General features: G+C 46.1%; 1 protein-coding gene across 1 annotated transcript in view; it reads right to left on the bottom strand.

Annotated features, from left to right (window-relative positions):
• The window catches only part of GRK7 (G protein-coupled receptor kinase 7), a 31750-nt gene that overhangs the window by 4802 nt on the left and 1953 nt on the right, over nt 1-24995 (bottom strand). The window contains exons 2-3 of the mRNA XM_003789448.1: nt 24102-24539; nt 803-1077 (exon numbers count right to left, since the gene is read on the bottom strand). Coding sequence (XP_003789496.1) covers nt 803-1077; nt 24102-24539 — 713 coding nt within the window. The remainder of the gene's footprint in view (nt 1-802; nt 1078-24101; nt 24540-24995) is intronic.

The raw sequence follows: 24995 nt of genomic DNA, 5'->3' as shown, positions 1-24995 counted from the left end.
TAACCACTGTGCTACAGGCACCAAGTCATTTATTTTAATCATTTTTGAATAGATAATGCATTCACATGCCTCAAAATTCAAAAGATAACAGAGGCATACGTTGAAAATCCTTAATTGCATCTCTGTCACCAGCCCCCAATTTCCCTTCATCAGAAGTAACTAATCCTATAAATTTCTTTTATACGCTCCTTGAAATATTCTGTACAACAATTTGAATTAGATATCCTTCTTTTTCTCTCTCTCTCTCTTTTAATGCAAGTTGTTTTGCACCTCATTTTTTCACTTTCAAATATACGCTTGGGGGGGGCTGCTCCTGTGGCTCAGTGAGTAGAGCACCGACCCCATATACTAAGGGTGGCGGGTTCTAACCTGCCCCAGCCAAACTGCAACAAGAAAATAGCCAGGTGTTCTGGTGGGTGCCTGTAGTCCCAGCTATTCGGGAGGCTGAGGCAAGAGAATTACCTAAGCCCAAGAGCTGGAGGTTGCTGTGAGCTATGATGCTACAGCACTCTATTGAGGGTGACAAAGTGAGACTCTGTCTCTAAAAAAAAAAACAAAACATATATATATACATATATATATATACTCACACACACACACGCTTGCACATCTTGGAGATTGTTCTAGATCAAGTGCTCATCATGTTTGAAAATATCAGAAATACTTAACTATATACTATGCAAATAATAAAAGGAAAATAATGATATTTAATTCCAAGACTTTGCCACCCATCTACAATATTCTCCAAATCACTGTGGACAATGCTGATATTAACAATCATCTGTGTTGTTTGGTAATTTACCTGCTTCCTAAGCGTTGCTCTGGTTTCTTAGCCAGGAAGAGTCTGCAAATATCTTTAGCTTCCTCTGTGAAGTTATCATGTTGGAATCTGACCTCCTCTTTCAGAGTTCTTTGTTTTAGATCCTCTTTACTGATTTTTTCCTTGTAATCTTTGAATGGTGTTCGTCCAGCAACCATTTCATAAATACTGCATCCCATCGCAAACCAGTCCACGGGATAGGAATAACTCACCTTTTCCATTAGGATTTCAGGAGCCATGTACCCATTGGTTCCAGCCTATAACATTCCAAATAAAAAAAAAAAAAAAGAAAAGAAAAGAAAACAAAAAGACCAAGGTGAGTGCAGCAGACACTGCTGGTTGCCTCCTCAATACTCATTCTCCTTTTCCTTCCTTGTTCAGGGAACCCTAATTTGGGGTAGCAACGTGTCTATCCTATTCTTTCCCTGTTTTCCCAGCAGCCTCTGGTGTAGGCTGGGGAGGCAATGTGATCCCTTCTGGCCAATGAGACAAAGAATTGTTGAAGTCTTTATCAAAGGGACATGTGGCCGCTCTTGAAGTGGGAAAATCACTCAGCCCCTCCCAGTCTCCTCACCTCTGTTTAAGATGAAAAGTTCAGGGTGATATCTCTAACATCTCCTAAGCTCTGCCCCTTTTTGTAATTCATAGATAATATATTTGTTTTCCTTTGAGACAGAGTCTTAGTCTGTTGCCCTCAGTAGAGTGCCATGGTGTCGTTATCACTCACAGCAACCTCAATCTCTTGGGCTCAAGAGATCCTCTTGCCTCAGCCTCCCAAGTAGCTTAGACTACAGGCCACCATGGCTGGCTAGCTTCTCTATTTTTAGTAGAGATGGGTTCTTGCTCTTACTAAAGCTGATCTCGAGCTCCTGAACTCAAATGATTCACCCGCCTGGGTCTCTAAGAGTGCTACAGGCGTGAGCCACATTGCCCAGCCAATAATATAACTTTTTAAAGTTGAGCACTTTATTACTAATATTTGACGCTTGCATAATTTGATTTAGTTTATGATGTTTCTTACTCTATTTGATATGTAATGATATTAATATCATACATCTCTGCTCGTCTGACTCTGCAGTGAATAATTAACATTGTCCTTTTAATCAAGAAAATTGCACACATGAAATCTCATTTAATGTGCATGACTACATATCAGAGGTGCATTTCTACTGACTATATATGCAAACGATCATTGGGTTAAATATATACTTGCATGTACGTATCTATTTGTGGTAGTATACTTGTGATGTAAATGGCAAAACACACATAAAATTTACCATCTTAACCATTTCTCAGTGTAAGTTCAGTAGTGTGAAATACATTCACCCTGTTGGACAAACCATCTCCTGAGATTTTCTATCTCACCAAACTGAAATTCTGTGCTCATTAAACAATATCTTCCCATTTCCCTTCCCCGTAACCCTTGACAACCACCGTCCTCCTTTCTGTCTCAATAGGTGACTACTTTAGCTACCTCGTATAAGTGGCATTATGCAGTATCTGTCTTTTTATGGCTACACGTAATTTTAATGCACTTGTTTATTCAACAGATTATTTCATGAACACCTAAAACATACCCTGTTATCATAAAGTATATATGTCCATTAGAAAATATTTCACAAAAACTATATGGCTGCTCTTGGTTAAAGACAATGAATAACCTCTGTAGCAATTAAAAACACAAATATTGAACACCCTAAAATGACCATTAGCTTCTATTGTCACATGAAGAATGATAATTTAAATTACTGGCAGACTGGAAAACAGATAAATGTGCTCAGAAAATTGATTCAGCCTTTTAGGAGAGCAATATGACAGAGAATAATGGAGAATAAAAGGAATTAAATGCTTTATATCTTTCAACCAGATTCTTTAATTTTTGAGTATGTGCGTATAAGAAATGACTCAGAAGAACGAAAATCTATATTGAGATATTTGTAATTCCATTGTTCATAATGGTCACAAGCTAGAAATACCCAAAGGCCCATCAATAAAGACAATAAACCAGAGTTTATTCTTAATTCCAAGAAATGTATATATGTAATGCTTGTCACACACTGATTACAACTATGCATTTCAGTGTATCAAAACAGATTGGAAAAGCCGAGAAAGTGGTGTGTGTTTGTAGTCCCAGCTACTCAGGAGGTTGAGGCAGGAGGATTGCCTGTGCCTAGGAGTTCAAGGCTGTATCAGCAGTTCTCAACCTGTGGCCCCCGACCCACAGGAACCATATTAAAGGCTCGTGGCATTAGGAAGGTTGAGAACCACTGCTGTAGTTGGATAGAACAGCCACTGCACTCTAGCCTGGAGGCTAGACCTCTAGAAAGACCTCCTCCACTTTGAAGGAGCACTTTGGAAAGTGTTTAGGCTGTTTGTGAGGTGTTTTTTAGGTACACAGGATATGTCATGCTTTAGGAATAAGAAATTTTCTGGATAATTTCTACATGGATAGTAACAATGAAAAAACAAGTGATCCAAGTCCTAATGAAGAATAATTGGCCTGTACAAGGTCATTCTGGAAGAGACTGGGGTCTAACAGGCTGGGCATGAGTCAGCCCAGCACTGCTGCTTTCAGAGAAGCTGGTATATAATTTGGGTGACCATGTGTTCCGCTGTGCCCGGGACAGTCCCAGTTTACATCTGCCGTCTTGGCATCTTGTCCGGGTTTGCATTTGTCCAGACAAAAGGATCCTGTCGGCGCCACTGAGGCCCAGGGTCTACTCTTACTCATCTTTGTATCCAAATTCAGGCACTTATCACAGAGTCTCACTTGGTGCATGCCCAACCAAACTTTGGTTAAATAAGCAACAGTAAAGATTGTGACTAGATGTTTTCCATTCATTATGCAACAAACATTTACTGAGTCATGGCCTGCAGTGAGTTCCAGGAATACCAAGACATATAAGGCCTGTCCCCTGCCCTTGAGGATTTAGAGGAGCCTGGTGGAGACAGAGGGGTCAGAAGGTTAATTCAATAAAGCCGAGTACATATCATAATGAAAGTGTGAAGCAGGGAGGCCTAAGGGTGTGTGTGTGTGTGTGTGTCCGGCATGCTCACTGGAGACATGGCTGAGCTGAATCATGAAAAAAGAATCTGTCATCCAGGCAGTGAGCATGTGCAAGATGTGAAGATCAAAAAATGTGGGGCCTTTAAGGAATTTGGCGTTTTTGGAATATAGGATCTGTGGGATGTTAAGGCAGGAGGGGGCTGAAGGGAGAGATGTAAATGAGAGCGAGAAACTCTGTACGCCGAGGTAGCAAAATCCACCCCCAGTCTCCCCTTTTCTACTACAGGGTCCAGATGAGAAAGACACCATCGCCAGCCTCCTTTGCGTGTTGGGGGATGACAGGAGCGTTGTGGGAGAGGTGAACAAGCTGACCGTGCTGAAGGTTGGGAAAAAGGGAGTGAGCTTGTTTGGAAATACATAAAAGATAAGAGATGAACTAAATGAAAGGTCAGAGGGTGGATAGATGGATAGACATGTAATCAAGCTAATCTGTAAGATATTAATGGTGTCGTAAGGGAATATTGTTCTGTTGTAAAAAGGAATGAAGCTCCGATACGTTCTACAACATGGGTGAACCTTGAGAACATTATGCTAAATGGAAGCAGCCAGTCGCGGATGACCATAGATTACAGGATTCCACTCACGTGACATGTCCAGAGCAGGCAATTCCACAGAGACAGAAAATGGATTAGTGGTTGTTTAGGGATGGAAGGGCAGGGAAACGGGAGTGACTGCTGAAGGGTATGGTGTTTCTTCTGGCGGGGAAGAAAATGTTCTAAAATTGATTGCAGTAATGTTTTCACACCCCTGCAAATAGACTAAAACTCAGTATACTTTAAAGGAGTGGATTTTATGGTATTTAAACTGTACCTCAATAAAGCTTTTAAAAAGTCAATGATAAACTCTAGGTGATGGGTATTTCAGAGGTGCTCCCTGTGAAATTCTTTCGACTTTGCTTATAATAGAACATGGAGGGGGGCTCGGCGCCTGTGGCTCAAGCGGCTAAGGCGCCAGCCACATACACCTAAGGTGGCGGGTTCGAATCCCCAGCCTGGGCCCGCCAAACAACAATGACGGCTGCAACCAAGAAATGGCCAGGCGCTGTGGCGGGCGCCTGTAGTCTCAGCTGCTTGGGAGGTGGAGGCAGGAGACTCGCTTGAGCCCAGGAGTTGGAGGTTGCTGTGAGCGTGATGCCATGGCACTCTACCCAGGGGGACAGCTTGAGGCTTCGTCTCAAAAAAAAAAAAAAAAGAACATGGAGGGGGAAAAGCAGCGCGGGAAGGGGGATGTGATGCCAGGCTGGCTGCTGGCTCATCAGAAAAAAGGGGCTTTCTGGAAGAAGCCAGGGCAGAACAGCAGGAGGGAGTGGAGGAGGCGGAGTTCAGCCATCCAGTCCCCCCTGTGTCCTGGTTACACTGGTCCTAGACCACCCAAAAAGCTAATTTGTCTCTATGGCCAGATACATCAACTAGACCATGAGCAGCTGCCAGGGATGAAGGCTCCATATTCCACTACTTTGGTATTTCATCCAGTTCTGAATAGTGGAGGGATGACTTGGCCTAGATGAGCAGCTGGCAGGGAGCCGTCCCCGAGGCAGAGGGAAGCAGTGAAGTAGGAAGGTGTAGGAAGTTTGTGGCCCAGTGCACCAACGTCATTAATCTCCATGGTGCTGCCTGTCTTTTCAACCATTGGCTGTCGGTATTGGGACATTTTCTCATCTCATTTCTTTGACCATTTTCTCTCTTCCATTTTGGTCTCTTCTCATTTTTTTTTTTTTTGAAGTTCTGAATGTGTCCATTTGGTTTCTCATTTTCTGCTCTTCTTTTCTACAGCTGTCTTTATTTCTTCTTTCAGGGGGAGGGTGGTGGAGGAAGATTTCTTCTACTTTTTCTCTGACTCATCTACTTTTTTAAAAAGTATTTAATTGTGGGGAATTTCAAACATCTACAAAAGAAGAGAGACTCGAATAATGAACTCAGTGTACTTACACCCAGCTTCAACATCACCAGCCAGGGTCAGTCCTGTCTCACTCTGTTCCCGCCACTCCCCCTGCCCTTGACGGTCTGAGCCATCACACCATTCGTCCTTCACTACGAATCTCCAAAAGTAAGGCCACTTAAAAACAGAATGAAACAAAGCACAACAATACCGTTCTCTCACTTAAAACATAACAGTTCTTTAATATTATCAACAAATAGATGTTTACACTTATCCGGTTGTCCTACACACTTTTAAAACAGCTTGTTTACATTTGGGTCAAACATGGTGCATACCACGTGACTGATCGGTATGTTTCACAAATCTCACTCACTTGTTATTCCTCTTTTTGTTTCTCTATCCCGGCAGGTTTTTGTTGAAAAAACAAAACAAACAAACAAATTGGCCAAACTGTAGCATTTTGCACAGTCAGATTTTGCCGACTGCATCTGTGTGGTGCCATTTGACATGTTCTTCCGTTCTCTAACTTTCCTGTAAATTGATGGCTATGCCTAAAGAGGCTTACGCTTTTCATTTTTGCCAAGCTGGTTTTTTCGATATACAATTAGTAGACAATAATGTTTAAAGATGTTAGAGATTCAGTTCAACAAATTTTGGTAATTGAATTCACCCCCATACATGCCACCCAAACAAGATATAAAACATTTCCATCCACCCAGAGAGTCCTCCTTTTTCAAGCAACTCCCCCTTCCCACTTCTCAGGTTATTACTTTCTGACTTCTGTTGCCAGAGATCAGTTTTGTCTGTTCTTGCATTTCATAGAAATGGAATTGTATGGGAGATCTTCCTTCATGTCTGATTTATTTTGTTTACCGTATTTTTGAGATTTGTCCATGGCGTTCTGCAAACCTATTTACATAGTTTTTATTTCCAAATGTCCTCGTTCTCTGAATGTTCCTTGTTTTATAGCATCCGTTCTTGTTTCATAAATGCCATATCGCCTTTTAAATCTCAAAAGACTTAATTATAGGTTTTAAAAAACGTTTTCTTCTACTCCCTGCGTCATTCCTGTTTTCCGCAAGTTCTTTTCTTCTGTTTGTTTTGGTACTGTTTCATTTTGAAGGTTTTTTTTTTCCCCAAAATGACAAATAATCTTTTGTCTTTTTTTTTTTTAGAAATAGAGTCTCACTTTGTTGCCCTTGGTAGAGTGCTGCAGTATCACAGCTCACAGCAACCTCCAGCTCTTGAGCTTAGGCGATTCTCTTGCCTCAGCCTCCTGAGTGGCTGGGACTACAGGTGCCTGTCACAACACCCGGCTTTTTTTGTTGTTGTTGCACTTTGGCTGGGGCTAGGTTCGAACCTGCCACCCTCGGTATATGGGGTCAGCGCCCTACTCACTGAGCCACAGGTGCTGCCCAGCATTTTGTTCATATTTAAGAGTGAAAATGTAAAATCTGATGAGAAGTTAGGTGGGAGCTCAGCTTGTCAACAGATGGATGGGCTTTACCCGTGGGTGGGCCTGCCAGGTTGTTTCACTGGGGGACCCCACCTGTGAGTAACTGTCAACCATCTCTGTTAGGCTGGTTAGTTTGCCCTTTGAGGGATCCTCCAATCCCCCAGCTGGGAGGTATCAGCCTGTGCCACCTTTTTTTTTTGAGACAGAGTCTCACTTCATCATCCTCAATAAAGTGCTTGGCGTCATAGCTCACAGCAACTTCAGACTCTTGGGTTCAAATGATCCTCTTGCCTCAGCCTCCCAAGTAGCTGGAACTACAGATGCTCACCGCAATGTCTGGCTATTTTTTAGAAACAGGGTCTCACTCTTCTTGCTCAGGCTGGTCTCAAACTCCTGAGCTCAAGTGATCCACTTGCCTCAGCCTCCCAAAGTGCTGGGATTACATGCATGAGCCACTGCGCCCAGCCTAGCCTATGTGTCCTTATTCAGGGAACTGAGATGGGTCCGTTGAGGGTCTCTCTAGACATAGTCTTTCACTCCCCAGAACTCTCAGTTGGGCCTCATGTTCTTGGATCATGATTCTCTCTGGTTCATTGTCCTGGGGGTGGGAGAGACACGAAGAAAGACCATAAAGAATATCCACATGAAGTTAAGACAGTAGTGAGGCCACTCAGCAACATTCACTGTGAGCTTGCTCTTGGGTGGCATCCTTCCAATGAGCACATTTCAAAGGTGAATGACATTAAGGATTAAAATCACTACTAAGGACACTTAACACTAATAAATGTTAAGTTGCTCAGTAGAAGGTATAGGGTGAAAATGGACAACATATCTTGTCACTGGGTGGCGCCTATGGCTCAATGAGTAGGGCACAAGTCCCATATACCGAGGGTGGCAGGTTCGAACCCAGCCCCAGCCAAATTGCAACAAAAAGATAGCTGGGCGTTGTGGTGGGCACCTGTAGTCCCAGCTACTCGGGAGGCTGAGGCAAGAGAATCGCTTAAGCTCAAGAGCTGGAGGTTGCTATGAGCTGTAACGCCATAGCATTCTACAGAGGGTGACATAATGATACTCTGTCTCTGAAAAAAAAACAAAAACATATCTTGTCACTAACAAAGGACTGTGAAACACATGCTGGGAGAAAAATTGTAAATAATAATGGAGAACATTACCGAGTGCTTATTAAATGCTAAATATTTTCCTAAGTGCTTTATATAATGTTCCTAATAACCCTGTGAGATGGTGACTATTTTATCCCCATTTTGCAGATTGGAAAACTGAACCACAGAGAGTTTAAATCTTGTCCAATCTACCTAAGACTCATGTACAGGTATGTACTTTTAACTATTACATTATACTGCCTCTGTGGAGGGAGGTGAAGTGGCTTTTGTTTACCCCTCCCGGTTCCCTTCAGGATTTGTTCTCTGCTTCTTAAAGTCCTCTTCTTTCCTCTCCCCAAGTGCCAAGTACTAAATCCTTGGTCTTGGTCCATTCTTGCTTAAGATGCTTCCCTTGTCCTATCCCAGCGAATTTCCCATTCTTTGCCTGTATCTCTGCTCATCAGACTGGCTGGGCTGCTTCACACAACAGATGGTTCTGGGAGGTGAGAACCAGACCTTAAGCCATGCTCTGGTACCTTCTTTCCTCCAAAAATAAGTGAGGAATTGGCACACCATCTTTACAGCACTATAGCCCCCTGGTGTAGTAGAAAACACATGAACCAGCATGCGGGACAGCTTTGGATTCATTCCGAATAATTTTCAGAACTAAATTCACCTCTTGGTCCTAAAGACAGAAAATGTCTGCGGTGGAATTACCAAGGGCAACACCTCCTTGAAGAGCAGAGGTATTTCACCCAGGAGAAATGGAATTAGAGGCTCACACCAGATTCTAAGCACCCACATTCCTTTGCAGCCTCCAGCTGAAAAAATTAATTGCTTGCCCTTTATGCCATTTGTCTTCTGCATGTGAACTGCCTCCTCAGAGCGGGGTGGAAGGAGAGAACAGGGCCAAGCAGCATGGGGCAGGGTCCAGCCACGCTGACCTCTCACAGCTCAGTTTAACTCCTGCAGTCGCAAAGGGCCCTGCACCTCAGTCCCCAAGGCATCCCAACCGTCTCCTTCCCGCTGGCCGTGTGAGCAGAACTGCCATCACCAGGGCTCACCCAAGTGTCACCAGTAACAGACCTCTTAGCGCAGATTTTTTTGAATGTGGTTTTTCCTTCTTTCTTTTTTTTTTTTCTTCTTCTTCTTCTTCTTTTTTTTATAGTGCTCTTTGGCAGACCCACATTGTCAACACCTGGTCAGGCAAAACAAAGTATACCCAGCCTTGCAGGACATCAAAAATCAGCCAGCACGGGGTTTAGGAAGCCTGGCAGCGCCCCTCCCCCACACTCCCGCAGGGCGGCGAGAAGCTCATCCAGTACAGTAATCTCAAGAGGATTGCTTAGTCCCATGGGGCCACCTGTTACCTAAAGGTGTCCAGACTTTGGGAAGGTGGACACCCCAAGGTGGAATTAAGAGCCCAAGCCCTTCGGCACCGTCTGATACCTCTTGCTGTTACAGGATGCCTCACTGACCCTGCAGTAATTGTCACTCTCAGCCCTAGGCCGTGGAAGCAAAGTGGCGGGGCCCAGGCTGGGCTGATTCTGTACTCTGAGAAGTCCCAGTGAGGCTCTGGCCAAGAGTAGACTGTGACCTTGGCAGAGAAAAGAACAGGGAGGGACCTTTTAGTGGGGCCCAGAGGGCACAGTTCACATCTTAACAGTTTTATATGTCCATGAAAAAGTATGCGTGCGCGCACGCGCGTGTGTAGTGCAGGGTCGGGGTTGCGAGTAAACCTCCAGGTCCCACTAAATTGGCAAACTTAAATTCCACCATTAAAAGAAATGCTATGTCGGGCCCCGGGTGTGCCAGGCGAGGTGGGGTTTGCCGAGGCCGGCGGGCAGAAGGAAGCAGAAAAGGAAGCTCTCTGCGATTCCGGCGGCGGCCCGCAAACTGGCAAGCCGAGCATGAAACCGCCTGCGGATGCCTCTTCCCCCAGCTCATCACAAACCAGATCCAGTCGACAGCACAATCCAAACAGAAGAGGGAATCAGAATGTACATCTTTTGTTTGCCGTGGCAGGAGAACTGTTGAACAGAGGAAAAAAACAAGCTGAGCTTAGCGCTATCAGCTGTTTCCTGGGGCTCGCTCCTTCCTTCCTCCGAGGGGGGCCTGGCCGCTTTGTTCTCGTTCCCAGCTGCTCCTCTGCGCCTTTAAGCAGTGGCCTTTGCAGACCTCGGAGGAATGCGGCCTGGGACCGCAGGGGACTCAGCGCCCAGGCTCCGCCCGCCCCGCGTGCTCCGCCCCGCCCCGCGTGCTCGGCCCGCCGCAGCCTCAAGAGTGCCCAGTGCGCACCGGGCGGCCCCGCGCCTCGCGGGGAGGGCGCCTGGACAGAGGGGCGTCCTGCTGTCTCTGACACCCTGAAAGGACCCCTGTTTCGCAGAGGCCCTGAGGGGCTCCAAGAGAAGGGTCCCTGCAATAATAATACATTCTGGGGTGAAATGCACCCGCGCTGTGCGTAGTCAGTTTGCTGTGGTTGCAATCCTAGCTCTGCTAATTATTAGCTGGTCACCTCCCAACCAGTTACTCAACCTCTCTGAGCCTCAACAGTCCTTACTTCTGTGATGAAGATTAAAGCGGCTTGGCACATAGCAGGCTTGCTAGCACAATAGGTCACCTTCCAGGGTTCTGATGGACTCAGGCAGGCCAGCTACAAGAAAAGAAAAACCCCAAAGTCTTTAAGACATTGAAAGCTAGGGCCTGGGACATCATCAGAGATCAGTAGTCAGGGTTCTTTCCCTTGAGTGTGTTCTTCAGTGTCTCATGTTCTGTGAGTCCATCCAGCGGCCCGCTGAGGCACACTTCCCACCATGCCTCCAAGGTACTCAGAATAAAAACCGCAAATGTAACCCCAGGTGGCTGTGAGGTAGTGTGACAACTGTGTGTGCCTGCTCAGCAGCCAATGGGCAAGCTGCTCCCTTGCCTACCCCACCCCCTTAGCTGTAGCCTTGGGATCCTGCTGGTTCCCTGGGTCTCACAGAAAACAAAGCACAGCTGCAAAGGTCACCTGAGCAGCCATGGTGCCTGGCAGGTGAAGCAGAAATAATCGCAACAGTGGGAATTGTGACTGAGGGCCTGGCGCTCCTGAGTGCCTCCCGAGTGGCGAACTCTCTGCTAGGCATTTATCAATCTTGTTTCTTAATCCTCTCATCAACCCTAAAGCAGGTGGTATTAACCAGGCTCAGAGGGCAGGCCTGGCTTGCCTGGGGTCATGTGTAGGGCTGTGCCCTGTCTGGGCTAATTAGATGGAAGAAGACGATCAGAATGGCTTGGTGCCTGGAGCCAGCCAGCCCCACACAGGGGTGTCTGCCCTGTCTCCCCATAGCCTGCTGCCCTACATGAGGGGTCAGCCTGCACATCTCCACACAGCAGTCACAGTAAGTGGCAGAACCAGGATTTGAATACTCAAACTCTATCTCATTGACCCAGAAGACTGTACTTCGTTAGCTGATCTAAATGGAAACTCTGAGCTTCCAACACGTGTCTATCTCAAATAAGGTGATGCAGCAAACTTTTGCTTTCTGGACTGTGTCATTTTACATGACAGCTCACTTCTGCTGCACCCTGTCAGCCCCTGTCTCAATCTCTCCCTACTCCCACAGCTCCACTAGACAGTGTGCCTGCCCATCCAGGTTCCTGACTTTCTGCTTCACTCCTCTATTAAAAAAAAAAAAAAAAAAAAAAAGAACACTTTTTAGAGATGGGGTCTTGCTATGTTGCCCAGGTTGGCCATGCATGGGCTCAAGCAATCCTTTTGCCTCAGCCACCTTAGTACCTGGGACTACAGTTATGTGCCACGCCACCTCGTACCCTTATCCCAACATCCTTTTTCTGATTGTCCTTCTAAGACACATTTTGTCACTTCTTTGTTTAAAAGCCTTCTTTGGCTCCCCAGAAAACTTGGTAATGGGTTCAAATGCACTGGTCTGACTCCTGTAGCCCACTGGGGCCTGGTGTCTGCTAGGCTTTCCATTTTCGTCCTTTACTGCCCCTCTCACCTCATGACCCCACCGTCCAGGCACTGTAGAGTCACTGAGATCTCTGACTGAGCCCCAGGCCCTGTGCCTTTTCCTATGCTAGGGTTTTCCAACTGTGTGTCTGTGGATGCTGTATAACTTTGTTGCTGGGGGCTCTGCAAAATGTTTAGCCGCATCTCTGGCCTCTACCTCCTCAATGTCAGTAGCTCTTCCCTATTTTCTTTCTTAACTAAAAAAGTTCACAGACATTGCCAACTATCCCCCGGAGAAAAGGCAAAATCACCCTCAGTCCAGATGCACTGAGCTATGCGACCCTCTGCCTAGCCTGCTGTCCTTCCTTTCATCCGTCTAGCTTCTTCTTGCCTTTCAGGTCTTGACTTGATTGTCATTTCCTCTTGGAAGCCCTTCCTGACCCTGTGATCCCAGGTCTCCTTGTTAGGCAGGGTGTCCAACCAACCTGATCACGCTGTATTGTAAAAGAAAAGATTTATACAATCTGAAGAGAAACCAGGGTATGATCACACTGCATTGTTACTGCCCATTTATTTGTGGGCTTTTCCCTCTCCTGGGGCTTCATGGAGGCAGGCGATTATTTGTCTGGTTCTCTGTTGTGTACTTAAGGCCTAAGTCTGTGTCTGCAACACAATCGTACCTAATAAATCATCCTTGACATCCCCCTCTCCCTTAATCCCATATCCAAACTGTCACTGAGGCTCATTCATTCTCAAATTATCTCCCGAGTTTATCCACTGTGCTCTGTCTCTAAAACCCCTCTATGGCTCCAGCTCCATCATGTCTCACCTGGATTACAAATGACCACAATCTAACCAAATCCCCTCTAATCTTTTTTCACTTCAGCCGGGGTAATCTTTATACAACTAAACTCTTAAACAGGTTGTCCCCTTGGTTAAATCCTTTCAAAGGCTTTCAGGTGCTCTTAGGCAATAACCCAAAGTCCTTGCTGCCAGGTTTGGACTGGCCCCTGCCATGTCTCCATCTTCTCCTTCTTGCTGTGTGCTCTCACTTCCTGGCTTCTTTTTGTGTTCCCCAGAGCCACCTGCCCTTGCTATTCTCATTACCTGAAATGCTCCTCCCCTATGGTGGATACTGGGGTTCTTGGCCCCCATATCCCTGCTGCTGGGACCAGACCAGATTCCAATATCCTTGCTCAGAAGCATCTGTACACTGGGATTCTTTTTTTCTTTTGAGACAGAGTCTCAGTTTGTCACCCTTGGTAGAGTGCCATGACATCATTGCTCATTGCAGCCTCAAACTCTTTGGCTCAAGTGACCCTCTTGCCTGAACCTCCTGAGTAGCTGGGACTACAGGTGCCTGCCACAATGCTCAGCTATTTTTAGAGACTGGCTCTTGCTCTTGCTCAGGTTGGTCTTGAACCCATGAGATGGGATGATCCACCTGCCTCGGCTTCCCAGAATGCTAGGATTACAGGCGTGAGCCTCCTTGCTTGGCTGGTGTACGCTGGGTTTTAATGTTGTGTAGTGACTGTCTGAAATTTCTAACAATTTATCTCTGAATTTGTGTTTTTTAAGTGGGGGCCCATGAGCCAAGGGAGCCTGGAGCCTTGAGCTCACAGTCCTGCCTCCTGCTACCCCCTTGCCTCCCGGGGGTGGGTTCTGGGTTGTCTGCTTCCCTACGCTCCAAGCCTAGTGGCTGCCGCCACTCCAGGTCAGTGAGGGCCTGGTCTTGGGTGCAGGCAGGGGGTGGTCAGCACGTGCTTCCTCGGGTCCAGTCATGAGACTGGGGTCCTGAGTGCCTGTGAGGTCCCCACTGACTCCTCTGAGTCTCCCAGAGCCTGAGGCTGTATGCTATTCACAGATAAAAAACAGTGACTGGATGGAAAATAGAACGTGGAGGAGAAAGCTTTTTCCTGATATTGAATGTGGGCCCCACATTTTCATTCTGCACTGAGCCTTGCAAATTATGTAGCCAAGTCTGACTGGGGCCATGACCACTGAGGGCTCCCAGCTTCACCCTCCCTGGGAGCTACCCTCTGCGGCTGGCAGGGACTGCCTCCCAAGCTCCCACCCCTCTGGCAGCTGTTCGCAGTTATCACTGCCTTCTGTTGGAATACACAGCCTGACCCCCACCTAAGTCTGTGGCAACTCAGAAAAGCCACCCCAATCCAGAGCTCCCTGAACGACTATCTGAGGTCTCAGTCCTCATCTCTTTGAGGGTCAGCTTGTCCCTGCCCAGTCCTGCCTTGCTCATGGGTGTAGCTCATGAGCAGGCTTCTGAGTAGAAAAAACCAAGTCAGTTTCTCCCACTGTACTCTCACAACACGCTTCCAACACCAGCTGCCTGTGGGGTTTTCTCCGCACATCAGGCGAGCTACTAATTTTGCAGATGTGTGCACCAGCTACGTGTCTTCTCATTCAAGTCAATTATGATGTGATCTAGCTGGAGATAGCCTCAGGCCCCAATGGTTGAGGGCTCAGTCCCCTATACTACCCCCACTTCAGATGCCAGTCACAGGTCCAAGCCTCTGGAAGTTCTGCTTGGTTACCCATAAAGCGGGGTTCTCAACACCCCCTCCTTGGTTCAATTTATTTGCTAGAGCAGCTCACAGAACTCAAGGGAACATTTACTTATGTTTAATTATATATAAAAATATGTATTTTTTTGAGACAGAGTCTCACTATGTCACCCTTGGTAGAGGGCAATGGCGTCACAGCTCACAGCAACCTCAAACTCTTGGGCTTAAGCAATTCTCTTGTCTCAGCTTCCCAAGTAGCGGGGACTATAGGCACCCACCCCAATGCCCAGCTATTCTTTTGTTGTAGTTGTTGTTGTTTAGCTGGCCCAGGCTGGGCTCGAACCTGCCAGCCTTGGTGCATGTGGCTGGCGCTATAACCATTGTGCTATGGGCGCTGAGCCATGTTTAATTTTTTATATATATAATAAGTATTTTATATTATATAAAATAAATTTATATATAAATATATAAAATAAATTATGTATATGTATGTACATATATATATGTATTTTAACCTGTTTATTATAAAGGACATTTTAAAGGACACAAACAGCCAGATGACGGGATACTTAGGGCTAGGTGGAAGGGTCCTGAGCAGGAGCTTCCTGCCCTGCAGATGGAGTTCACCACTCTCTCTCCATATCTGAATGTGTTCTTGTTCATCTTCCAGAAAGCCTCCACGCACTCAGCTATCTAGAAGCTCTCTGAACCCTGCCCTTTGGGTTTTTATTGATGCTTCATTACTTAGGCATGATTGATTAAATCACTGGCTACTGTGTTGATCAACTTAGCCCTTTCAGCCTTTCTCCCTTCCTAGAAGTTGGGGGTGGGTGGGTTGAAAGTCCCAACTCTTCAATCCGGCCTTGGTTTTTCTGGTGACGCAGCCCTATCCTGAAGCTACCTAGGGGCTGCCAACCATCATGAATGTTAAGTCAGAAGCTGCGAGGCAGGACAAGGTAACCAACCACGGAATGAGCTTTTGCGTCACTATTCTAACTTCATTCCCATTCCTGACAAACTAGCAAGTTTTAAAGACTCATGTTGCATAAAATCTGAAGATTACCAGCCTCCAAATTGAATGCTGAATTTGCAAAGTCACAGCAGGAGCCCCACTACACAACATTCCTATTGTATTTACCTGGGGTTTCTAAAAACTGATATAAATTAGTTTCATAGTGTGCATGTAGATGTCGGCTGAGCACAGGCAGGAGTAATTATTACATTCTACGTGAGTGTTGACAGTGGCTGGGACCACATTTAATTATATTGTGCCTATGTGTGGGAGGCTGGCTCTGAAATGTTAGTCACTGTCATTTCCTGCGTAGAAGGGGGTCAGTGTTTTCTGAAATCTTCCTCTGTCTGAGGTTTAACTGGGCTTTTGGTTGGTGTTCATATCAGACTAGCCTGGGCAGACACACTAACATCATCACATGCCCTTTTTCTGTCTGAGTTTGACTAAGTGGAGAGCTTTTTACAGCATTAAAAGGCTATGTGTGGCCTGGTACATGAACTCCAGGAGGTGGGGCTGACACTGTAAGTGCTTTTGAATCTGAAGAACCTGGTTTGTATCACATACTAGCAGTGTAACTTTGGATAGGTAACTTAACCTGGGTCTCAATTTCCCTATCTATAAAATGAGGCTAAAAATAGTAACTCATAGAATCTTTTTGTAAAGCGTCTAGATCCATTATCCCTTGATTAAGGGGTTGGAAAGTTTCTAAGCCTTTCAAACCACTGAGGTAACAGCAGTTATTAGGAACATCTACTGTTTTTTGCCTACTTGGCATCCATTCCCTGTCTTTTGCATCTTGATTTTCCTTTGGAGAACACAGTCATGTTCTCAGTCTATGAGATTTAGGTAGGATAGACTCTCTGGCCCCTGGCACAGGCAGTGAGCTAGTCCTAGCCAGTGGAATTGGTTGTGGTTCGGCACATGACCTGAATTGTTCATTGAGAGCCTTCCCTGGGAATTGTGAAGAAGTTATTTGTAAAGAAGTGTTTTCTCTCCATGGAGGTTGCTGCCTTGGTAGGATGTGTGTGGAGCTACTACTGGTGGCCCCTGTGGGGGAGCCTCTGACTGAGAGTGACAGCAACACAGAGAAGAGGGCAGCTGGGAAACAGTGGTAGGGATTCCCAGGGACACTGCTCAGACACCTGAATCAGTTCTTAGGTAACATGCTTTGTTCCATAAAAACTCTGATAGTCCAATAAATCTTAGTAACTTACTCCCTACGTTAACCTTTTGAGTTTAAAAGTTTTTTTCCTGGGGCAGTGCCTGTGGCTCAAAGGAGTAAGGCACCGGCCCCATATGCGGGAGGTGGCGGGTTCAAACCCAGCCCCGGCCTAAAACTGAAAAAAAAAAAAAAAAAAGTTTTTTTCCTACAAATAATTCAAAGATTATCTCATAGACTCATAAAATGGTAGAGCTTAAAGATGTCTTGAGGCCTGCCCACTGGACAACAAGTTCAGGTTCTTGGCCTCCCAGGCTGGTGCTCTTAAGCCCTCCTGGCCTGTCTGCCTTGGTCTTTTCCAAACCTGGGCCCGAGACACTTTGCTCTTTTCTTTTCCTCGAGGGCCTCCCTGAGTCACTGCCCAGCTATGAGCAGCCAGGGGACCCCATGGGGCAGAAGTCACCATGTTCTAGCAATGATTCTGTGCTCCCTCAATCCTCTATTGAGGATAGCCACATTTTAGGAGGAGTAAGTAAAGATCTGGGTCTTGATGGAGCCTAAGTAAGAGCTCTGGACACAGACTGTTCAGAGCCCAGGGCTTAACCTCCGACCCGTACTATCTCATGTGTGGTTCATTACAGTAGTACTTTGCTCCTCCACCTTCTGTCCAACCCTCTCTTTTTCCTTCAAGTTATTTTACACAGTGTTAAAATCATCTTCCTAAAGAATCACTCTGGTCATGGCCCATTTTTGCTCAAAAACCTTCAATGGCTCCCTACTGCCTATAAAGCAACTTCCAAAGTACTTCACCCAGTGTCCCTGAACAGCATGAAAAGCCGATATCCCTTTGGGGAGGCCCAGCCTGTACCTAAGAAAGAGTTACTCACCAGGAAGAATTATGTCCAGAGTTACAAACTCAATTACAGTCTCTAGTTCTATGATAATAGATGGTAAGTATTCTGATACTTGCAGGAAAAGAAAACATTATCCCTCTAATAATGTCCAGCACCTTGATATCTACTCCATTAAGTTTAAGGCTATCATAAAAACAATTTTTCCTCTGGCTACCTTCATATACACATACACACACACCCCATATATATATATATGGTATTTAATCTTCCTATGAGTTTTCTATTGGTATACAACAAATTATCTCCAAACTTCGTAGCTTAAGACAACACTCATTTATTAGCTCACAGTTCTGTAGGTCAGAAGCTTGGCACAGCAAGTCAGGGCTCTTTGATCAGGGTCTCATACGGCTAAAATCAAGATGTGGGTTGGGTAGCATTATGATCTGGAGCTCAAGGTTCTCTTCTAAACTCACGTGGTGATGGCAGAATTCAGTTCACTGTGGTTGTAGGAAGGTGGTCCCTGGTTCTTTGCTGCCTGGCAGTCAGAGGCAGCCTTCAGCTTCTAGAGACTACCTATGTTCCTTGCCCCACGATCTTCAAAGCCAGTAGCGGTGCACTCTTGTGTGTTAAATTTCTGACTTCTGGCCAGGCGCGGTGGCTCATGCCTATAATTCTAGCTCTCTGGGAGGCTAAGACAGGTGGATTGTTTGAGTTCAGGAGTTCCAAACTAGCCTGAGCAAGAGCAAAACCCCATCTTTATTAAAAATAGAAAAATTAGGTGTTGTGGTGGATGCCTATGGCCTTATCTCAAGAGGCTGAGGCAGGAGAATTGCTTGAGCCCAGGAATTGGAAGTTGTGAGCTAGGCTGATGCCATGGCTCTCTAGCCTGGGCAACAGAGCCAGACTCTGCCTCAAAAAAAAAAAAAAAATTTTTTTTTTTCCTGACTTCTGCCATCTATGATCTCTATACTCGTATAGAAGGGCTCATGTGGTTAGGTCAGGCTCACCGGAATAATTTCTCTTTTGATTAACCTAATGTCAGCTGACTAGTAACCTTAACATCTTAAAAAATCCCTTTTGCCCTATAATGTAATGTAATAATGGGAGTGATATTTCATAATATTTGCAGCTCTTGGCTACTTTCAAGGAGAGGGGATTATAAAATAGCAATGGTCCTGGGAGGGAGTCATCTTAGGAATCTGTCCACCACACCATTGTAACAATTATTCTTAAGTTTAATATCTGCATGGGGAAAGAAGCTGAATCAGATTCCCAAATTATCATCAATATTTTTTTCAGCTGGGAACTTGTATGCCAGAGCCGTCAGCTCACCCAACATCTAATCACACTACTCTTCTTCCTTAACATCCCCTAAAACAGAGGCTGGAAAATGAAATACCCTATTTTTCAGTCTCCTTTGCTGCTAGAGGTAAACATGTCACATTGTCCTGCTTAATGGGCTGTAAAGCAGGAGTCTGTGGAGATTTTTCCTTCCTCCCCCTTTCTCTGTCCTGGAATGCAGGCTTAGTGTTTGGAGTTGCAGCAGCAATTTTGTGTCAAGGAGGAAAAGGCTAAGAGATCTTTTACAGAGATTTTGTTCTTGAAATGGTTGAACTGCCAAATCCATATCAGAATTTGGTATTCTGCTATATGTAATAGAAAGCAATCCCAATTTATACAAGACAACGGGTTGCTGAATCAGAAGGAAACTAGCCAAATCTCCAAAGTCGCGATGCCTTAGTTTTTCCGGAAGAACAGCGCAGAGTCAGCAGTTATCAACCTCCATAATCAGGGTAATTTTCCTTCTCACCTTCTTTTCTAGTCCATTTTCTATTGTTTATGATAGGATACCTGAAACTGGGTGTTTTATAAGGAAAGGGCCTTCTTATAAGAAGAGACCCAAGGCCTCACACAGTATCAAGGGAGAGAGGGCTGAGCATAGCTCAGGTCTCTCTTCTTCTTAAAAAGCCACCAGTTCAGGCTGGGCACCATGGCTCACACCTGTAATCCTAACATTCTGGGAGGCCAAAGTGAGTGGACTGCTTGAGCTCAGGAGTTCGAGACCAGCCTGATCAAGAGGGAAATCCTGTCTCCACTTAAAAAAAAAGAAAAAAGAAAAAAAATAGAAACATTAGCTGGGCATTATTGTGGGTCCCAGTAGCCCCAGCTTCTCAGAAGGCTGAGACAAGAGGATCACTTGAACCCAGGAGTTTGAGGTTGCTGTGAGCTATGACACTATAGCACTCTAGCCTGGGGCAAAAGAGTTAAACTATGCCTCCCAAAAAATAAAAAGCCACCAGTTCCACTCCCATGACAACCCATTCTTGACAGCAGAGCCCTCAGGACCCTATCAGTTTTTAAAGGCCCAACCACTCAATATTGCCACATTGGGGGTTAACTTCCCAAACAAATGAAATCTGGGGGACACATTCAAACCAGCACATCTTCTCTCTAATGTTTACAGTAATTCTTGTAGACAGTATGTTGAGATCACAACTGAATATTTGTGGTTACAGAAGTCTGGAAACACATTGTTTTTTATTTCTTCTGTGAAATGTGAATACGATGACCTTAAAATCCACCCCGGGGCCCAGTTGTCTGGTTGAGAACTGCAATAAATAGGAACCTGTGCTGGTTTACTCAGCCACGTACACAGGTAAGCAGCGAAGAAGAGAGCTTCCCCTAATTCTCTCTTTCTTCAGCCTTGCTCTCTGTCTCTTCCCCCTCTCCCTTCCTGGTGGTCCCCTGGGCTTCGGGGGTAGGCCTAGGGACACCAGCACAAGACTCCTTGCATGGGGCAAGTGGTCCTAACCCTGAAGTTTGGTCTCATGGGGCAGAGAGGAACCCAGAGGGAAAAGAGCCAAAGGTCTCCAGGCAGTAAACCTCTCTGCTACGTGCATTTGCTAACAGTGGACAATACCAGGGAGGCATCCAAAGCTTCTTGCAGATTCCAAAGCCTCCAGAGGAACTGTTCGTAAAAATTGTCTTGAAGAACTGTCCTTAAAAACTAGCTTGGTCAGCTTGGCCCCTGTAGCTCAGTGGCTAGGGCGCCAGCAAAACACATAGGAGCTGGCGGGTTCAAATCCAGCCTGGGCCTGCCAAACAACAATGACAACTATAACCAAAAAATAGCCAGGCATTATGGGACTTGTAGTCCCAGCTACTTGGGAGGCTGAGGCAAGAGAATCACTTAAGCCCAAGAGTTTGAAGTTGCTGTGAGCTATGAAACCATAGCACCCTACCCAGGGCAATAGCTTGAGACTCTGTCTCAAAAAAAAAATTCTCTTGGACATGGACAGAGCCAGAGGAAGGATGAGAAGGGGGACCCGAGACAGACAAAGCTGTGTGTATCTCCTAAGCCTGTGGTCTCCAAGCCCTGGGGCTGCAGAATGGTACCAGCCTGTGGCCTGTTAGGAACTGGGCTACCCAGCAGGAGGTGAGTGGCCAGGGGTGAAGCTTCCTCTGTATTTACAGCTGCTCCCCATCACTGGAGCCATCGCCTGAGCTCTGCCTACCACCACCAACCTGCTCCACCCTCTGTTTATGGAAAAATTGTCTTCCATAAAGTTGGTCCCCAGTGCCAAAAAGGTTGGGGACCACTGCCCTAAGCCTCCAGAGAGGTGGAGATATATCAATTCTCATGATGCATGTATATAGGAGCTTGGATATGGGGGACTCAGGAGAATCACTTCTGCTCTGCATAACAGACAATACAGACACAAAACTGTGAAGTAACACGTTCACATTCAGGTTTTTGAGCACCGGCAGACACAAATTCACTACACTCTGTTTCTGAAGAAAGGTCCCAAGGAGGCAAACGCTCTGTGCCTCCCCAGCTGTCCGCCCTTTTTGTCCACTTAGGAGACAGTGTTGCTTAATTTCGTCCTCAGATTTCTCCTCCCGTGCTCACCTCTTTCCTTCCTGTATAATCAGCTCCTCCTGCACTGGCTCTTGCCTCAGCATCTGAACTTGCTCCCTTTTCGCACCTTGAAGGAGAAACTCCGTTCTCCCTGTGTTCTCTTCTAGGGACCAGCTGCCCTCCTTGCCCAGTCTCGCTCTCTACTTCCAGATCAAGCCAGCCTCTGCAGTCGGAGTTTGGCATCCTCGGTCTGTGAAGCTGCTCTTATTGGGGGCGCTGTGATCTCCTAGTTGTCACGCCCCCGCCTGCATAGCTTCTTCCAGCACGCTCAGTGCTGTCCACCACGCTCTCCTCCCTGAATCCTCTTCTCCTCTGGCTCCTGTCACAGAGCTAGTTACCTCTCCAATATCCAGACTTTCTTCTTCCTTACTCCTAGACCCTCCTCCTTTTCCCCCACTTTCCCCAGACAAGTCAATTATCAGCCAGGGGGCAGCCAGATAATAGTCCTGCCAATGAGACCTAAGTAGAAGCTGTTAGTTGGGGCACCCAGGAAAACTCAGCAGGGGGCACACTCAGCTACTGCATGCCCGCCCATTTACTCTCGACCCTTCCTCCTTTTGCCTGCCTGGAACACGGTCCCGATGGCTGTGGTGAGAGCAGCCATCTTGAACATAAAAATTATAGAGATGTGGATCTCATCAACCTGCAGTTGCGTAACTAATGCCAACAACTGCTTACTCCTATACCTTGTTAACATCGTAAGAAAAATAAATCCCTGTCTTTTTTGATCTGTCGTTACCTGGTTTTTCCATGATGTACAACTGAAACCCTCCTTAACTGATAACGCTCCCCGTGACTAGACCACTCCTGCCCCTCCCGCTGCTCCTTACACCTCTTCAGGGCCGCTCTTCTTCCCTACCCCCTCCATGTTGGTGTTTCTGTCCCTGGTCATCTTCCCCCATTCTTTCCCAAGTGACTCAGCTGCGCCTTCTGCTTCCCAAGCCCCAACAACTCCAAATCCCTACGTCTGCCCGGGTCCCTCTCCACCACATCACACCCTGATGTCTAAGATGTCTAAGTGCCCAGTGAACTGATCTATCTCTTCCTGCCTCTTCCACAGAAGCCTCGTACACAGAATGATTACAGTTCTACTTGCCAGCTTTCTTATAATTCTGCTCCCTGGAGCTAGAGATCCTCACCTTCCCTCACCCCCACACCCTTGTACTTAGCTGGCCCTAAAGTCCCATTTGATCTCTCCCCAAGAGCTCCAGTTTGCTCCCACTTCCTCAATCCCACTGTCCTGTACAGACCGCCATCATCTCTTGCCTGGGACACTACATTTGCCTCCTAACTAGCTCCCCAGGCTCCCATCTACCTTCCAAATTGTTGCTGGATTGGTCTTTTTAAGATGCAAATCTAATCATGCCATTGGCCTTCAAGAGCACCTGGTCCCCCACAGGAAGAGATTTCAGAACTCAGCCTGTGTGTGAGCTGAGCCCTGCACAGCCTGTCCACGCCCTTCCATTACAGCCTTGTGAAATCACCAACAGTTTCCCAAAGTTCCCATGATTTTCCTCATTTCTATGCTTGGCTGTTCTCTGTGTCTTGTAAACTGAAAACTGTACAAAAACTCAGTTTTAAGAGAACATTTAAAATGGTCCGAGCCCTTGTCTTCCTGGGGAATTTTCTAACTTTGTGCATAGAAACTCAATGGTTAGAATTCCAAAGATTTTATATTGTTCATTTAACATAATTGCTTAATTATAATCCCCATTTTGGCCAAAGAATTTTCAGCACTTCACTTTGAACCAAACTAAGCAAAATAAATACTTTGTTTTTTCCTACATATTTTCATTTAAGATTCCACCTTTATCCATTGTAAAACATCTCTCATTCTGCACTCAACAACAAAGGAGATATTTTACTTTTTATGTGGTAGGTGTTAAGGGATCCTTCTTTTACTTATCTTATTAAGAGGAGGATAAAGGAAGAGGGTGTGGAAGTTTACCTTCTAGGATCATGGAATTTTAGGGCCCAGCTCCCTTATTTTCCAGAAGAGGAAACTACGGCTCTATTGGCTCAGGCACACAGCACTACAGAGGTGGTTACTGGTGGAGCACACTTAGACCCTGACTATGGATTCAGCTCCCTCCATCTCATCAGGAAGCAAGACCACCGCCATCTCACAAAGCTTTCCCCATCCTGTCTGCCATGAGAAGAGAGCAAAGAAGTCCCCAAACAGCCAGTTAGGCTAATTCTCTATTCTATTCCACTTAAGGCTAGATGACAACACAAGGGCTTTAGGAAAAGGAGAATCAGGAGAATTAAGCCCATGGCGCTGTTTGCCCCAGGAACGGAGCAGCCCTCTCCCCTCCTTCCCAACTCTGTGCCCTGCACTTGGGGCAGGTGGAAAGCCACTCACCCTCTGGGTGATGGGCTTGCCATCCTGGATCTGCACGGCCAGCCCCATGTCGGAGAGCCTGCAGTTGCCAAGGTCGTCCAGAAGCACATTCTCAGGCTTCAGGTCTCGGTAGATGATGCCGAGGGTGTGGAGGTGCAGCACTCCACAGGCCATCTGGGCTGCATAGAAGACCACGCGGCTCATGGGCAGGCCCCGTGTGCCCACGCTGTAGATGTGGAACTTGAGGTCTCCCCCATTCATCAGGCTCATGACCAGGCAGAGATGGGACTTGTTCTCAAAGGCATAGGCCAGAGAGACGATGAAAGGGCTGTTCACCTTCTCCAAGATTTCCTTTTCCAAGAGAGCCATCTTCTCACCATTTTTTTTCTTCAGTCGCTTCTTGTCTAGTTTCTTACAGGCATACATCTTACCTGTGTTTTTCACCTGGACAGCACATACCTTGAAGGAGAGAAAGAAAGGGAGAGGAAGAGGGAGAAGTAGACAGCCCTGGAGAGAGGTGGGAGAGCAGAGGATGAAGGAGGAGGGGTGGAAATTAGCTGAGGTGAAAATGTGACAGGCTTCTGAGGAAGGAGAAGCTGTAAGTAAGAAGGTGTCTCAAAAAAGGCCAGGCCTGGTGGCTCACACCTGTAATCCTAGCACTCTGGGAGGCTAAGGTGGGTGGATCTTGACTCAAGGAGTTCAAGACTAGTCTGAGCAAAAATGAAACCCCAGCTCTATTAAAAATAGAAAAATTAGCTGGGTATTAAGGTGGACGCCTGTAGTCCCAGTTACTTGAGAGGCTCAGGCAAGAGGATTGCATGAACCCAGGAGTTTGAGTTTGCTGTGAAATATGAGGCCATGGTAATCTACTGAGGGGGACAAAGTCAGACTGTGTCTCAAAAAAAAAAAAAAAAA

The sequence above is a fragment of the Otolemur garnettii genome, unplaced genomic scaffold (genome assembly GCF_000181295.1).
Source record: "Otolemur garnettii isolate 467f Iridium unplaced genomic scaffold, OtoGar3 scaffold00032, whole genome shotgun sequence".
Taxonomy (NCBI): domain Eukaryota; kingdom Metazoa; phylum Chordata; class Mammalia; order Primates; family Galagidae; genus Otolemur; species Otolemur garnettii.
The sequence above is the reverse complement of the archived record's forward strand: the minus strand, read 5'-3'. Positions and strand labels throughout refer to the sequence as shown.